The sequence below is a fragment of the Mustela lutreola genome, chromosome 6 (genome assembly GCF_030435805.1).
Source record: "Mustela lutreola isolate mMusLut2 chromosome 6, mMusLut2.pri, whole genome shotgun sequence".
Classification (NCBI taxonomy): Eukaryota; Metazoa; Chordata; class Mammalia; order Carnivora; family Mustelidae; genus Mustela; species Mustela lutreola.
Genome location: NC_081295.1, coordinates 99,792,662 through 99,807,667, shown reverse-complemented (window position 1 = coordinate 99,807,667; position 15,006 = coordinate 99,792,662). Strand labels below are relative to the sequence as shown.

General features: G+C 40.9%; 1 protein-coding gene and 1 long non-coding RNA gene across 2 annotated transcripts in view; one reads left to right on the top strand and one right to left on the bottom strand.

Annotated features, from left to right (window-relative positions):
* The window catches only part of LOC131834104 (uncharacterized), a 28,567-nt gene extending 17,233 nt beyond the window's left edge, over positions 1–11,334 (top strand). The window contains exon 4 of the long non-coding RNA XR_009354750.1: positions 11,252–11,334. This is a non-coding gene — a long non-coding RNA (uncharacterized LOC131834104). The remainder of the gene's footprint in view (positions 1–11,251) is intronic.
* A 3,048-nt stretch (positions 11,335–14,382) lies between these two features.
* The window catches only part of FBXO9 (F-box protein 9), a 41,071-nt gene continuing 40,447 nt past the window's right edge, over positions 14,383–15,006 (bottom strand). Inside the window, exon 13 of the mRNA XM_059178268.1 lies at positions 14,383–14,988. Coding sequence (XP_059034251.1) covers positions 14,880–14,988 — 109 coding nt within the window. The 3' untranslated portion in view covers positions 14,383–14,879. The remainder of the gene's footprint in view (positions 14,989–15,006) is intronic.

The window sequence follows — 15,006 nt, the reverse complement described above, 5'->3', positions numbered from 1 at the left end:
GAGTCTATTTTTGTGTGTGGTGTAAAGAAATGGTCCAATTTCATTTTTCTGCATGTGGCTGTCCAATTTTCCCAGCACCATTTATTGAAGAGGCTGTCTTTTTTCCATTGGACATTCTTTCCTGCTTTGTCGAAGATTAGTTGACCATAGAGTTGAGGGTCTATTTCTGGGCTCTCTATTCTGTTCCATTGATCTATGTGTCTGTTTTTGTGCCAGTACCATGCTGTCTTGATGATGACAGCTTTGTAATAGAGCTTGAAGTCCGGAATTGTGATGCCACCAACATTGGGCTTTCTTTTTCAATATTCCTTTGGCTATTCGAGGTCTTTTCTGGTTCCATATAAATTTTAGAATTATTTGTTCCATTTCTTTGAAAAAGATGGATGGTACTTTGACAGGAAATGCATTAATTGTGTAGATTGCTTTAGGTAGCATAGACATTTTCACAATATTTATTATTCCAATCCAGGAGCATGGAACATTTTTCCATTTCTTTGTGTCTTCCTCAATTTCTTTCATGAGTACTTTATAGTTTTCTGAGTATAGATTCTGTGCCTCTTTGGTTAGGTTTATTCCTAGGTATCTTATGGTTTGGGGTGCAATTGTAAATGGGATTGACTCCTTAATTTCTCTTTCTTCTGTCTTGCTGTTGGTGTAGAGAAATGCAACTGATTTATGTGCATTGATTTTATATCCTGACACTTTACTGAATTCCTGTATAAGTTCTAGCAGTTTTGGAGTGGAGTCTTTTGGGTTTTCCACATATAGTATCATATCATCTGTGAAGAGTGATAATTTGACTTCTTCTTTGCCGATTTGGATGCCTTTAATTTCCTTTTGTTGTCTGATTGCTGAGGCTAGGACCTCTAGTACTATGTCGAATAGCAGTGGTGATAATGGACATCCCTGCCGTGTTCCTGACCTTAGCGGAAAAGCTTTCAGTTTTTCTCCATTGAGAATGATATTTGCGGTGGGTTTTTCATAGATGGCTTTGATGATATTGAGGTATGTGCCCTCTATCCCTACACTTTGAAGAGTTTTGATCAGGAAGGGATGCTGTACTTTGTCAAATGCTTTTTCAGCATCTATTGAGAGTATCATATGGTTCTTGATCTTTCTTTTATTGATGTGTTGTATCACATTGACTGATTTGTGGATGTTGAACCAACCTTGCAGTCCTGGAATAAATCCCACTTGGTCGTGGTGAATAATCCTTTTAATGTACTGTTGAATCCTATTGGCTAGTATTTTGTTGAGTATTTTCACATCTGTGTTCATCAAGGATATTGGTCTATAGCTCTCTTTTTTGATGGGATCCTTGTCTGGTTTTGGGATCAAGGTGATGCTGGCCTCATAAAATGAGTTTGGAAGTTTTCCTTCCATTTCTATTTTTTGGAACAGTTTCAGGAGAATAGGAATTAGTTCTTCTTTAAATGTTTGGTAGAATTCCCCCGGGAAGCCATCTTGCCCTGGGCTTTTGTTTGTTTGGAGATTTTTAATGACTGTTTCAATCTCCTTACTGGTTATGGGTCTGTTCAGGCTTTCTATTTCTTCCTGGTTCAGATGTGGTAGTTTATATGTTTCTAGGAATGCATCCATTTCTTCCAGATTGTCAAATTTGTTGGCGTAGAGTTGCTCATAGTATGTTCTTATAATAGTTTGTATTTCTTTGGTGTTAGTTGTGATCTCTCTTCTTTCATTCATGATTTTACTTATTTGGGTCCTTTCTCTTTTCTTTTTGATAAGTCAGGCCAGGGGTTTATCAATTTTATTAATTCTTTCAAAGAACCAGCTCCTAGTTTCATTGATTTGTTCTATTGGTTTTTTTTTGGTTTCTATTTCATTGATTTCTGCTCTGATCTTTATGATTTCTCTTCTCCTGCTGGGCTTAGGGTTTCTTTCTTGTTCTTTCTCCTGCTCCTTTAGGTGTAGGGTTAGGTTGTGTACCTGAGACCTTTCTTGTTTCTTGAGAAAGGCTTGTACCGCTATATATTTTCCTCTCAGGACTGCCTTTGTTGTGTCCCACAGATTTTGAACCGTTGTATTTTCATTATCATTTGTTTCCATGATTTTTTTCAATTCTTCTTTAATTTCCCGGTTGACCCATTCATTCTTTAGAAGGATGCTGTTTAGTGTCCATGTATTTGGGTTCTTTCCAAACTCCCTTTTGTGGTTGAGTTCTAGCTTTAGAGCATTGTGGTCTGAAAATATGCAGGGAATGATCCCAATCTTTTGATACCGGTTGAGTCCTGATTTAGTACCGAGGATGTGATCTATTCTGGAGAATGTTCCATGTGCACTAGAGAAGAATGTGTATTCTGTTGCTTTGGGATGAAATGTTCTGAATATATCTGTGATGTCCATCTGGTCCAGTGTGTCGTTTAAGGCCTTTATTTCCTTGCTGATCTTTTGCTTGGATGATCTGTCCATTTCAGTGAGGGGAGTGTTAAAGTCCCCTACTATTATTGTATTATTGTTGATGTGTTTCTTGATTTTGTTATTAATTGGTTTATATAGTTGGCTGCTCCCAAGTTGGGGGCATAGATATTTAAAATTATTAAATCTTCTTGTTGGACAGACCCTTTGAGTATGATATAGTGTCCTTCCTCATCTCTTATTATAGTCTTTGGCTTAAAATCTAGTTGATCTGATATAAGGATTGCCACTCCTGCTTTCTTCTGATGTCCATTAGCATGGTAAATTCTTTTCCACCCCCTCACTTTAAATCTGGAGGTGTCTTCGGGCTTAAAATGAGTTTCTTGGAGGCAACATACAGATGGGTTTTGTTTTTTTATCCATTCTGATACCCTGTGTCTTTTGACAGGGGCATTTAGCCCATTAACATTCAGGGTAACTATTGAGAGATATGAATTTAGTGCCATTGTATTGCCTGTAAGGTGACTGTTACTGTATGTGGTCTCTGTTCCTTTCTGATCTACGACTTGTAGGCTCTCTCTTTGCTTAGAGGACCCCTTTCAATATTTCCTGTAGAGCTGGTTTGGTATTTGCAAATTCTTTCAGTTGTTGTTTGTCCTGGAAGCTTTTAATCTCTCCTTCTATTTTCAATGATAGCCTAGCTGGATTATAGTATTCTTGGCTGCATGTTTTTCTCGTTTAGTGCTCTGAAAATATCATGCCAGCTCTTTCTGGCCTGCCAGGTCTCTGTGGATAAGTCAGCTGCCAATCTAATATTTTTACCATTGTATGTTACAGACTTCTTTTCCCGGGCTGCTTTCAGGATTTTCTCTTTGTCACTGAGACTTGTAAATTTTACTATTAGGTAACGGGGTGTGGGCCTATTCTTATTGATTTTGAGGGGCGTTCTCTGAACCTCCTGAATTTTGATGCTCGTTCCCTTTGCCATATTGGGGAAATTCTCCCCAATAATTCTCTCCAGTATACCTTCTGCTCCCCTCTCTCTTTCTTCTTCTTCTGGAATCCCAATTATTCTAATGTTGTTTTGTCTTATGGTGTGACTTATCTCTCGAATTCTCCCCTTGTGGTCCAGTAGCTGTTTGTCCCTCTTTTGCTCAGCTTCTTTATTCTCTGTCATTTGGTCTTCTATATCACTAATTCTTTCTTCTGCCTCATTTATCCTAGCAGTGAGAGCCTCCATTTTTGATTGCACCTCATTAATAGCTTTTTTGATTTCAACTTGGTTAGATTTTAGTTCTTTTATTTCTCCAGAAAGGGCTTTTATATCTCTCGAGAGGTTTTCTCTAATATCTTCTATGCCTTTTTTGAGCCCGGGTAGAACCTTGAGAATTGTCATTCTGAACTCTAGATCTGACATATTACCAATGTCTGTATTGATTAGGTCCCTAGCCTTCAGTACTGCCTCTTGTTCTTTTTTTTGTGTTGAAATTTTTCGTCTTGTCATTTTGTCCAGATAAGAGTATATGAAGGAGCAAGTAAAATACTAAAAGGGTGGCAACAACCCCAGGAAAATATGCTTTAACCAAATTAGAAGAGATCCCAAATCGTGAGGGGGGAGAAAGGGGATAAAAAGAGGTTCAAGGGGCGCCTGGGTGGCTCAGTGGGTTAAGCCTCTGCCTTCGGCTCAGGTCATGATCCCAGGGTCCTGGGATCGAGCCCCGTGTCGGGCTCTCTGCTCAGCAGGGAGCCTGCTTCCTCCTCTCTCTCTCTGCCTGCCTCTCTGCCTACTTGTGATCTCTCTCTGTCAAATAAATAAATAAATAAATCTTTAAAAAAAAAAAAAAAAAGAGGTTCCAAAAGGAAGAAAGAAAAAAAAATAAAAGAAAAGAATTAAAAAAAGAAAACAAATAAGAAAAATATAAAAAAGAAAATATATATATTAGATAAACTAGTTAAAAAACGTTAAAAAAGAAAAAGGTAAAAGTTAAAAAAAAATTTAACCAGAATGCGAGAAAAAAAACAAAAAATGAAAAAGAAAAAAATTAACTGCAAGACTAAAAAAAATCACAGGGAAAAAGCCATGAGTTCCGTGCTTTGCTTTCTCCTCCTCTGGAATTCTGCTGCTCTCCTTGGTATTGACACCGTACTCCTTGGTAGGTGAACTTGGTCTTGGCTGGATTTCTTGTTGATCTTCTGGGGGAGGGGCCTGTTGTAGTGATTCTCAAGTGTCTTTGCCCCAGGCGGAATTGCACCGCCCTTATCAGGGGCTGGGGTGAGTAATCCGCTGGGGTTTGCTTTCAGGAGCTTTTGTTCCCTGAGTGCTTTCCGTAGAGTTCTGGAGGACAGGAATACAAATGGCGGCCTCCTGGTCTCCGGCCCGGAGGAGCTGAGAGCCCAGGGCCCCACTCCTCAGTGCGCCCTCAGAGAACAGCGCCCAGTTACTCCCGTCTGCCTGACTTCCGGCCGCGCTCCGAGCTCACCAAGCCTGCGACCGGTTCAAGGTAACACCGAGCTGTGAGCTTACTGTCGGCTCTGTCTCTGTAGCCGGCTTTCCCGTTCCAATACCCGCAAGCTCTGCGACACTCAGACATCCCCGATCCTTCTGTGACCCTGCGGGACCTGAGGCCACGCTGACCCCGTGTGGGCTTCGCCCCGGTTTAGCCTCTGGAGCCATGTCCCTCAGCGGAACAGACTTTTAAAAAAGTCCTGATTTTGTGCGCTGTTGCTCCGCCGCTTGCCGGGAGCTGGCCCCTCCCCCCGGGGTCTATCTTCCCGTTGCTTTGGATTCACTTCTCCATCGGTCCTACCTTTCAGAAAGTGGTTGTTTTTCTGTTTCCAGAATTGCTGTTCTTCTTCTCTTCAATCTGCTGATGGATTTTCAGGTGTTTGCAATCTTTAGATAAGCTATCTAGCTGATCTCCGGCTAGCTGAAGTAGTCTCAGCCTGCTACTTCTCCGCCATCTTGACCGTTTCTTATCTTTTTGATTCTAGCCATTCTGACAGCTGTAAGTTGCTATCCCATGGTAGTTTTGATTTGCATTTCTCTGATGATGAGTGACGTTGAGCATCTTTTCTTATGTCTGTTGGCCATCTGGACGTCTTCTTTGGAAAACTGTCTATTCAGGTCCTCTGCCCATTGTCTAATAGGATTATTTGCTTTTTTGGTGTTGAGTTATAGAAGTTCTTTATGTATTTTGGATATGAACCTTTTATTGGATATACCATTTGCATAGCTCTTCTACCACTCAGTGGGTTGCCTTTTGGTTTTGTTGATTGATTCTTTTGTTGTGCAAAAGCTTTTTAGTTTTATTTATTTATTTATTTATAGGTTTTATTTATTTTTTCGGCATACAGAGATCACAAGTAGGCGAGAGAGACAGGCAGAGAGAGAGGAAGGGAAGCAGTCTCCCTGCGAAGAAGAGAGCCCAAGATGGGACTCGATTCCAGGACCCCGGAATTATTACCTGAGCTGAAGGCAGAGGCTTTAACCCACTGAGCCACCCAGGTGCCCCATAAGCTTTTTAGTTTGATGTAATTTCAGTAGTTTATTTTTGCTTTTGGAGATGTATCTAGAATAATATTGCTAAGGCTGATGTCAAAGAAATTACTGCCTCTTTTCTTCTAGGAAGAAAGGTCTTTTTTTTTTTTTTTACGCTTTTATTTATTTGACAGAGAAAGGAGGGAGAGAACACAAGCAGGGTAGTATCGCAGGCAGAGGCAAAGGGAAAAGCAGACTCCCCACTGAGCAGAGAGCCCGACATGTGGCTCGATCACAGGACTCCAGGATCATGACCTGAACGGAAGGCAGATGCTTAACTGACTGGGCCATCCAGGCGCCTCTCACATTAAGGTGTTTAATGTGTTAGACTTTATTTTTGTGTGTGCTGTGAGAAAGTAGCCCAGTTTCATTTTTTTTTGCATGCAGCTGTCCAGTTTTCCCAGTACCATTTATTGAAAAGACTATCTTTTCCCTCATTGTAAATTCTTGCCTCTTTTCTCATAGATTCATTGACTGTATAGGTTTTTCCCCTCCTGGACTCTGTATTCTGTTTCACTGGTCTGTGTATTTGCTATTGTGCTGGTTCAATATTGTTTTGATCACTACAGCTTTGTAGTATATCTTGAAATCTGGAATTGTGAAACTTTCAGCTTTGTTCTTTCTCAAGATCGCTTTGGCTATTTGGGGTCTTTGGTGATTCCATATGAATTTTAGGACTGTTTGCTTTGGTTCTGTGAAAAATACCATTGGTATTTTGATTGGGATTGCATTGAATCTGTAGATTGCTTTGGCTGCTATGAACACTCTGACAATATTAACTCTTCCAATCCATTAGCATGGGCTGTCTTTCCATTTGTTTGTATCATCTTCAGTTTCTTTCACCAGGACTTTATGGTTTTCAGAATACAGGTCTTTTACCTCCTTGGTTAAATTTATTCCTAGATATATTTTTTAAAGATTTTATTTATTTATTTGACAGACAGAGCTCACAAGTAGGCAGAGAGGCAGGCAGAGAGAGAGGGGGAAGCAGGCTCCCTGCGAAGCAGAGAGCCCGATGTGGAGCTCTATCCCAGGACCCTGAGATCATGACCTGAGCCAAAAGCAGAGGCTTAGCCCACGGAGCCACCCAGATGCCACGGGTATTAATTTTATGTCCTGCAAGTTGACTGAAATCATTTATTCTAATAGTTTTGTGATGGAGCCTAGATTTTCTGTGTATAGTATTGTGTCATCTGCAAATAGTGACAGTTCTACTTCTTGCCGATTTGGATGCCTCATTTCTTTTTCTTGTCTGATTGCTGTGGATGAAAGCAGTGAGAGTGAACATCCTTGTCTTGTTTCTGGTCTTAAAGGAAAAGCTGTCAGTTTTCACTGTTGAGTATGATGTTAGCTGTGGGTTTGTTATATGTGGGCTTTATTATGTTGAGGTGTGTTCCCTCTAAACTTACTTTGTCGAGAGTTTTTATGATGAACAGAAGTGAATTTTGTTATATTCTTTTTCTGCATCTATTGAGATGGTCCTAGGATTTTCATCCTTGGTTTTGTTGCTGTGGTGTAGCATGTTGATTGATTTGAGATTATTGAACCATCTTTGCATGCCCAGAATAAATTCCACTTGATCATGATGCAAGATACCCTTTTAATATATTGCTGATTGTGGTTTGCTAATATTTTGCTGAGGATTTTTGCAACTATGTTCATTAGGGATATTGGTTTGTAGTCGTCGTCGTCGTCTTCTTCTTCTTCTTCTTTTTAGTGTTTTTTTTGTTTCGGTATCAGAGTAATGCTGGCTTCGCAGAATGTATTTGGGAGCTTTCCTTCCTTCTAGTGTGTGTGTGTGTTGTGTGTGTGTGTGTAATTGAGGAGAATATACGTTAACTCTCCTTTAAATGTTTAGTAGAATTCATTTGTGGATCCATTTGGTCCTGGATTTTGTTGTTGTTGTTGGGGAATTTTTGATAACCCATTCAGTTTCTTTACTAGTAACCAGTCTGTTCAGACTTTTTGTTTCTTCCTGATTCCGTTTTGGAAGATTATATGCTTCTAGGAATTCATCCATTTCTTCTAGGTTGTCCAATTTGTTAGCATATAATTTTTCAGTGTCATCTCTCTTTTTTTTTTTTTTTAAGATTTATTTGTTGGGGCACCTGGGTGGCTCAGTGGGTTAAAGCCTCTGCCTTCGGCTTGGGTCATGATCCCAGAGTCCTGGGATCGAGCCCCACATCGGGTTCTCTGCTCAGCGGGGAGCCTGCTTCCTCCTCTCTCTCTGCCTGCCTCTCTGCCTATTGTGATCTCTGTCAAATAAATAAATAAAATCTTAAAAAAAAAGATTTATTTATTTATTTGACAGACAGAAATCACAAGGAGGCAGAGAGAGAGGAGGAAGCAGGCTCCCCGCCGAACAGAGAGCCCAATTTGGGGCTCGATCCCAGGACCCTGGGATCATGACCCAAGCTGAAGGCAGAGGCTTTAACCCACTGAGCCACCCAGGTGCCCCTCAGTGTCATCTTTTAATTCTTTGTATTTCTGTCAATTTTTACCTCTCCTCTTTCATTTCTGATTTTATTTGTGTCCTCTTCACTTTTTTTTCTTCTTGATGAATATAGCTAAAGGTTTATCAATTTCGTTTATCTTTTCAAAGAGCTAGCTTTTGGTTTCATTGATTGTTTCTTTTGGTTTTGTGTTTGTTTATTTGCTTGTCTCTATTTCAAATGTTTCTGCTCTGACTTCATTACTTCTTTCCTTCTACTAACCGTGGGTTTTGTTTGTTCTCCCTTTTCTTATTCCTTTAGGTGTGAGGTTAGATTAAGGTTTTTCTTGTTTCTTGAGGCAAGCTTGTATCAGTATAAATTTTCCTCTTAGAACTGCTTTCACTGTGTCCCAAAGATTTTGGACTGTTGTGTTTCCATTTTCATTTTTCACCAGCTATTTTTAAATTTCCTCTTTGATTTCTTCATTGATCATTGGTTGTTTAGTAGCATGTTGTTCAGCCTCCATATATTTGTGCTTGTTTTTTTTTTTTCTTTTCCCTTGTGATTCATTATATTGTGCGAAAACATGCATAGGATTTTAATCTTCTTAAATTTATTAAGACATGTTTTGTGGCCCAACATGTGAGCTACTCTGGAGAATGTTTCATGTGCACTTGAAAAGAATTGGTATTCTATTTGGTTTAGATGGAATATTCTGTATATATCTATGTTAAGGCCCTCTGGTCTAATGTGCCCTTCAAAAACATGTTTCTTTATTGATTTTCTGTCTGGATGATCTATCCATGGAAGTAAGTAGGTTGTTAAAAATCCCCTACTATTTTTGTATTACTGTCAGTTTCTCGCTTTATGTCTGTTAACATTTCTTTCGTGTACTTAGGTTCTCCAATGCTGGGTGCATAGATATTTACAATTGTTATATCTTCTTGTTGAACTGATCTCTTTATCATTATGTAGTAATGCCCTTCTTTGTCTCTTGTTACAGTTACCATTTCAGAGTAACTTTGTCTGATCTAAGTATTGCTACATTGACCCCTACCCCCGACCCACTTCCACTTGCATGCTAAATCTCTTTCCATGCTTTCTCTTGTCTGTATGTATCTTTAGGTCTGAAGTTAATAATCTCTTACAGGCAACATGTAGTGGGTCTTTTTTTTTTTTTTTCCATTCAGTCATTTTGATTGGAGCATTTAGTCCTTTGACATTTAAATTATTAATAAGTATGTACTTATTGCCATTTTGTTCATTGTGTTGGTTGTTTTTGTTGGTATTTTCTGTTACTTTTTTCTTCTCTTGCTCTCTTCTAGTTTGTTGGCTTTCTTTAGTGTTAATGCTTGAATTCCTTTTTCTTTTGTGTGTGTGTGTATCCATTACATGATTTCATTTGTGGTTATCATTTGTGGTTATCTTTTCATTCATATCTAATGTCTCATGTGTACAGCAATTATATATTAAGTTGGTGATCTCTTAAGTTCAAGCACACTCAAAGTATTAAATTTTTATTCCCCCCTTACTTTTTATGTGTATGATATCGTTTTCTACATTTCTATTTTGTGTATCCCTTGAGTGAATGTTGTAGAAATAATGGATTTTGCTAGTTTTGTTTTAACCTCCATACTGGCTTTTCAAGTGATTTATCTGTTACCTTTACTATATGCTTGTTTTTACCAGTGAAATGTCTTCCTTTTAATTTTGTTCTGGTTAGGGCCTTTTCTTTTCTTTCTTTCTTTCTTTAAATATTTTATTTATTTATTTGACAGAGATCATAGGTAGGCAGAGAAGCAGGCAGAGGGAGAGGAAGGAAAGCAGGCTCCCCACTGAGCAGAGAGCCCAGTGCGGGGCTCTATCCCAGGACCTTGGATCCAGGATCCCAGGACCCAGGATCATGACCCAAGCTGAAGGCAGAGGCTTTAACCCACTGAGCCACCCAGGTGCCTGGTTAGGGCCTTTTCTTTCCATTCTTTGACTGTTTCTTATCAGGATGTTTTAGTGACGATGTATTCCTTTAACTTCTGTTTGGGAAGTTCTTTATCACTCCTGTTCCAAGTAATGACCTGCTGGATAGAGTATTCTTGGTTATAGCCTTTTTCCATTTCAGCACTTTGTAGGCCAGAGGGATTGGCATGATACATTAAAAGTTTCCGCTGAGGGAAAAAAAAAAAAAAAAGCTGATAGCTTTATGGGATTTCTCTTGTATAACTTTTTTTCTTTTCTTGTTGCTTTTGAAATTCTTTATCATTACTTTTTGCCACTTAAATTATTATATGTCTTGGTGTGGAACTCCTGGGTTCATCTTGTAAGGGGTTCTCTGCACTTCCTAGACCTGGATGTCTGTTTCCTTCCTCACATTTAGGGAGGTATTCAGTTATTATTTCTTCAAGTAAATTTGCTGAAGTTTTTGTTTTTTTGAGAGAGAGAGCACAAGCGATGGGGATGAGCAGAGAGAGAAGGCGAGCAGGGAACCCGACGCAGGGCTCAATCCCAGGACTCCAGGATCATGACCCAAGTCAAAGGCAGATTCTTAGCCAACTGAGCCACCCAGGAGCCCCTCTTCAAGTAAATTTCCTGCCCCCTTTCTCTCTTTTTTCTTCTTCTGGGATCCCTATAATACAAATGTTATTAGGGTTGATGCCGTTGGTGAGTTCCCTTAACCTATTCTCATTTTTTATTCTTTTTTTTTTTTTTTTTTCTGTTTGGCTTAGTTGCTTTCCTTACTGCCTTCTGGATCACTGGTCTGTTATTCTGCATCTTCTAATCTGCTGCTCTTTCCCTTTAGTATCATTTCTATTTTGGTATTGAATTTCTTACCTCTTGTTCTTTTTTATATTTCCTATCTCCTTAAGTTCTTAATGAGTTTATCTACTCTTTCTTTTTAAATAAACTCCAGGCCTGGCATGGAGCCCAACTCAGCACCTTGAGATCAAGACCTGGGCTGAGATCAAGAGTCGAATGCTTAACCAACTGAGCCACCTATGTGCCCCTATCCACTCTTTTCTCAAGTCTAGTGAGTATCTTTTTGACCATTACTTTGATTTTTTTTATTTTTTTAGGTTTTTTTGAGAGAGAGAGAATGAGTGGTGTGGGGGGGGGCAAAGGGCGGGGAGAGAGAGAGAGAGAGAACAGATTTCCTGTTGAGCAGGAACCCCAAAGTGGGGCTCAAGCCCAGGACCAGAGATCCTGACCTGAATCGAAGGCAGATGGTTAAATGGCTGAGCCACCCAGGTGTTACCTTACTTTGAATTTTTTTTTTTTTTTTTTTTTTTTTTTTTAAATCAGGCATAGTGCTTCTCTGTTTCATTTTGCTGTGATTTTTCTATGCTTTCTTTTGGGACATATTCCTCTGTGTCTTCACTTTGTCTTAGTCTCTGTGTTTGTTTCTGTGGAATAGGGAGGTCAGCTATGTCCCTGGTCTTGAAAGTACCGGCCTTGTGTCCTGTGGTATCCTGGAATGCAGTGCCCCCTGGGCACCAGAATCAGCTGCTCCAGGAGTATCCCTGTGAAGCCTGCATGTGCTCTACTGTGTGGCTGAGCTGTGTTTGCCTTCCCCTAGTCAGCAGCAATGACCTGCTATGCCTGCTGTGGGCACACGGCACTGGGTTTGGACCCTGCGCCATTGAGGGGCCTGATACCAGTTTGGGGCTTATAGGTGGATGGGATCAGCAGTCAGATGAGGTGTGTAAATCAGCCTTTCTGCTGTAGCTGTGGGCCCTGCAAAGGGCAGCACTTTCTCCCTGTGTTCCATAGAGGCTCACACTGATGGGCAGAGCCGGCAGTCAGACCAGATTAATCTTGCTGCTGCAGTTACCAGAGCACCAAGCAGTGGGCTTGCTCCCTGCACAGTCAGCTAAGAGGCTCTGCCTCTGGAACTGGGGGCACACTGGCAGATTCAGTTGTCTCCCTCTCCCCATGACAGGAGTCCCTTTTGGCAGGCAGGGTAATGGGTGGGGGGCGGGGAAGGCACACGGGGTGCTGGCGAAGTAGGTGGAGCATTAGTGCTGGTTGCCACCAGTATCTGACTGTCTAGTCTCAGGGGGGAGAGCCCCCAACAGCCCTGGGCCCTCCTACCTTGCCCTCCACCAAGGTGTGAGAAGGGGGTTTGTGGAGGAAATGCAGCAGCAAGAAAGCCGACTCCAGGGTTAGTGCTTAGGCCAGAGTCCCCGTGAGGACAGCTGAACAGTTCAGGCAGGAGCTGAAATGCACGTTCTCAAAAATGTTTTATGGATTTTTTAGGAGTGACTGTACCTACTGCTCTGTCAGCTTCCCCTGGTACTTGCTGGCTTCTGTAATGTCCAAATAGAGCAAAGGAAGGACATTCCTGAAGTTGAAAGGCTTCTGTGGCAGGATTTGCAAAGAACAGTAGAAAAAGGCTACACAGCAAAAATTCCTTCTGGTTAGTTATCTTTGGGTGTGTCTTTGGGTATTTTTTGATTTTCTGTTATTCTAATATTCTCAAAATAAATGTATATTGCTTTTGTTTTAACAGTCTGGTTGCGCCTGGGTGGCTCAGTGGGTTAAAGCCTCTGCCTTCGGCTCAGGTCATGATCCCAGGGTCCTGGGATCGAGCCCCATATCGGGCTCTCTGCCCCAGAGGGAGTCTGCTTCCCTCTCTCTCTGCCTGCCTCTCTGCCTACTTGTGATCTGTCAAATAAATAAATAAATAAAATCTTTAAAAAAAAAAAAAAAAAGTCTGAATGTGCTGGGCAGGCACCTGCATGGTTCAGTCAGTTAGGTGTCTGACTTGGTTTCGGCTCAGGCCATGATCAGAGTCATGAGATAGAGATACCCCCCCACCCCCATCAAGGTCTGTACTCAGCTCTGAGTCAGCTTGATTTTCTCTCTCCCTCTGACCTCTGACCCTTTCCCCTGCACTCTAAAATTAATATTTAAAAATAAAATTTAAAAATCTGTACAGAAAACAGTTTAAAAAATACTGTTTTCAGCTTCAAGCTAAAGATGTAAGGGTTGCTTTAGCGGGCACAAGAAAAGCTTTGAACTTGGTACCCACTGGCTGTCTGCGGCAGGTCTTGACTAATCCAGGCATGGTGGCCAAACAAGAAAATCTTCAATTCCCACTCTCCGTAGGAAATTCTTTTCTAGCTGTATTTGACAAGGTCCTAATAAAAAATCCTTTTAACTTGCATTATCAAAACTGCTGGTCACATGAAGAGCCGCCTTACCTTAAAAACAGGGAGGAAAGCAAAAAGCCTAACTTGAGGGAAACACCATTTCTCAGATGACTACAAAAAGCCAGTTGAAGTAGGAGTCTCTTCTTTTCAAACATACTCTGGGATGTTTGGTTTTCACCTTAAACATAACATGCATTAGTTTTTTAAAAGACCTTTCCCATATCGAATTGCAGGAACTTAGGAGGTATCTTTTATTTTATTTTTTTATTTTTAATTTATTTGACAGAGATCACAAGCAGGCAGAGAGGCAGGCAGAGAGAGAGGAAGGAAAGCAGGCTCCCTGCTGAGCAGAGAGCCTGATTCGGGGCTCGATCCCAGGACACTGGGATCATGACCTGAGTCGAAAGCAGAGGCTTTAATCCACTGAGCCACCCGGGTGCCCCAGGAGGCATCTTTTAATGTCCACATGAACTTGGAAGCAGCTGTGGCTGCAGCTGCTGATTTCTGTAAGTGTGTGCGTCTTTGACTCTAGCTGTGTTTGAATCACCCAGTAGAGAGCTGACTCTGGGAGAGGGCTGCCTGGCGCCAACTCTGAGACCACACAGCAGTGGCATCGTCACTAGGGAGGCAACACAGCACACTCAGGGGCTGGCGCTCTCTGTGTTTGAAATTTGGATATAGTGGGGACTGGGTTGACGTGATCGTCTGCTGTGTTCTTTGAGGAACAGAGATACCCAACTGAGTTTGTTGAAGGGCTCTCGGCTGGGGTGTGGAGATCTACAGTCTGCAGCTACAGAGACCATGGATAGAAAAGAGGCAGGTTCCTAAGCTTTTGCTGGCTACCACAGGGCTGTTTTTTACTCTGATGTGTAAGGAAGGCCATCCAAAGGCATTTTGTTGAAAGAAATGTTTATTATTTTTATTGGTCAAACAGTCTCAAACAAATTCAGAACAAGTTTTCACATTTTGAGCCTTTAATGCAAAGACACTATGTCATGCGTGAGAGAAATGCTGACCCAGGGGAGCCCTCCCCTGAAGCAATTAAATACCAGGACGGTCAGGCGGAAGGAGACTTGTGGGACAGAATTCTGCTCAGAAATCCTCTTGAAAAAGGACATGATTTAAAGCTCATCTGAAGATTTTTCACAACATAATGTGCCTGAACAACCTGTAATCTCAACTTCTTAATTTCGAAACAAAATACCCCAAGTATCAACTATCCCTTTTAAATAAAAAAAATAATCAATTTATACTCTTCTTAAAAGAACTCTAACAATGTAAAATAAGTTCCAATTCCATATATATATATATGTACATTTATAACTTAGGTGCTCTTTTGCTCTATATACTTTTATTCATGCAACAGTGACGAGGACTGGATGTGAGGCCCTACAGAGGCCTCTCTGAAAAAGCAGTGTAGCTCCTCACTCTGGCGAAGAACAAGGGGGTGTACATCTTGTCAATCTCAAAAGCAGTAACTGCAGTCTCACCAGTTGATCTGGAAAGAAAGCACAAA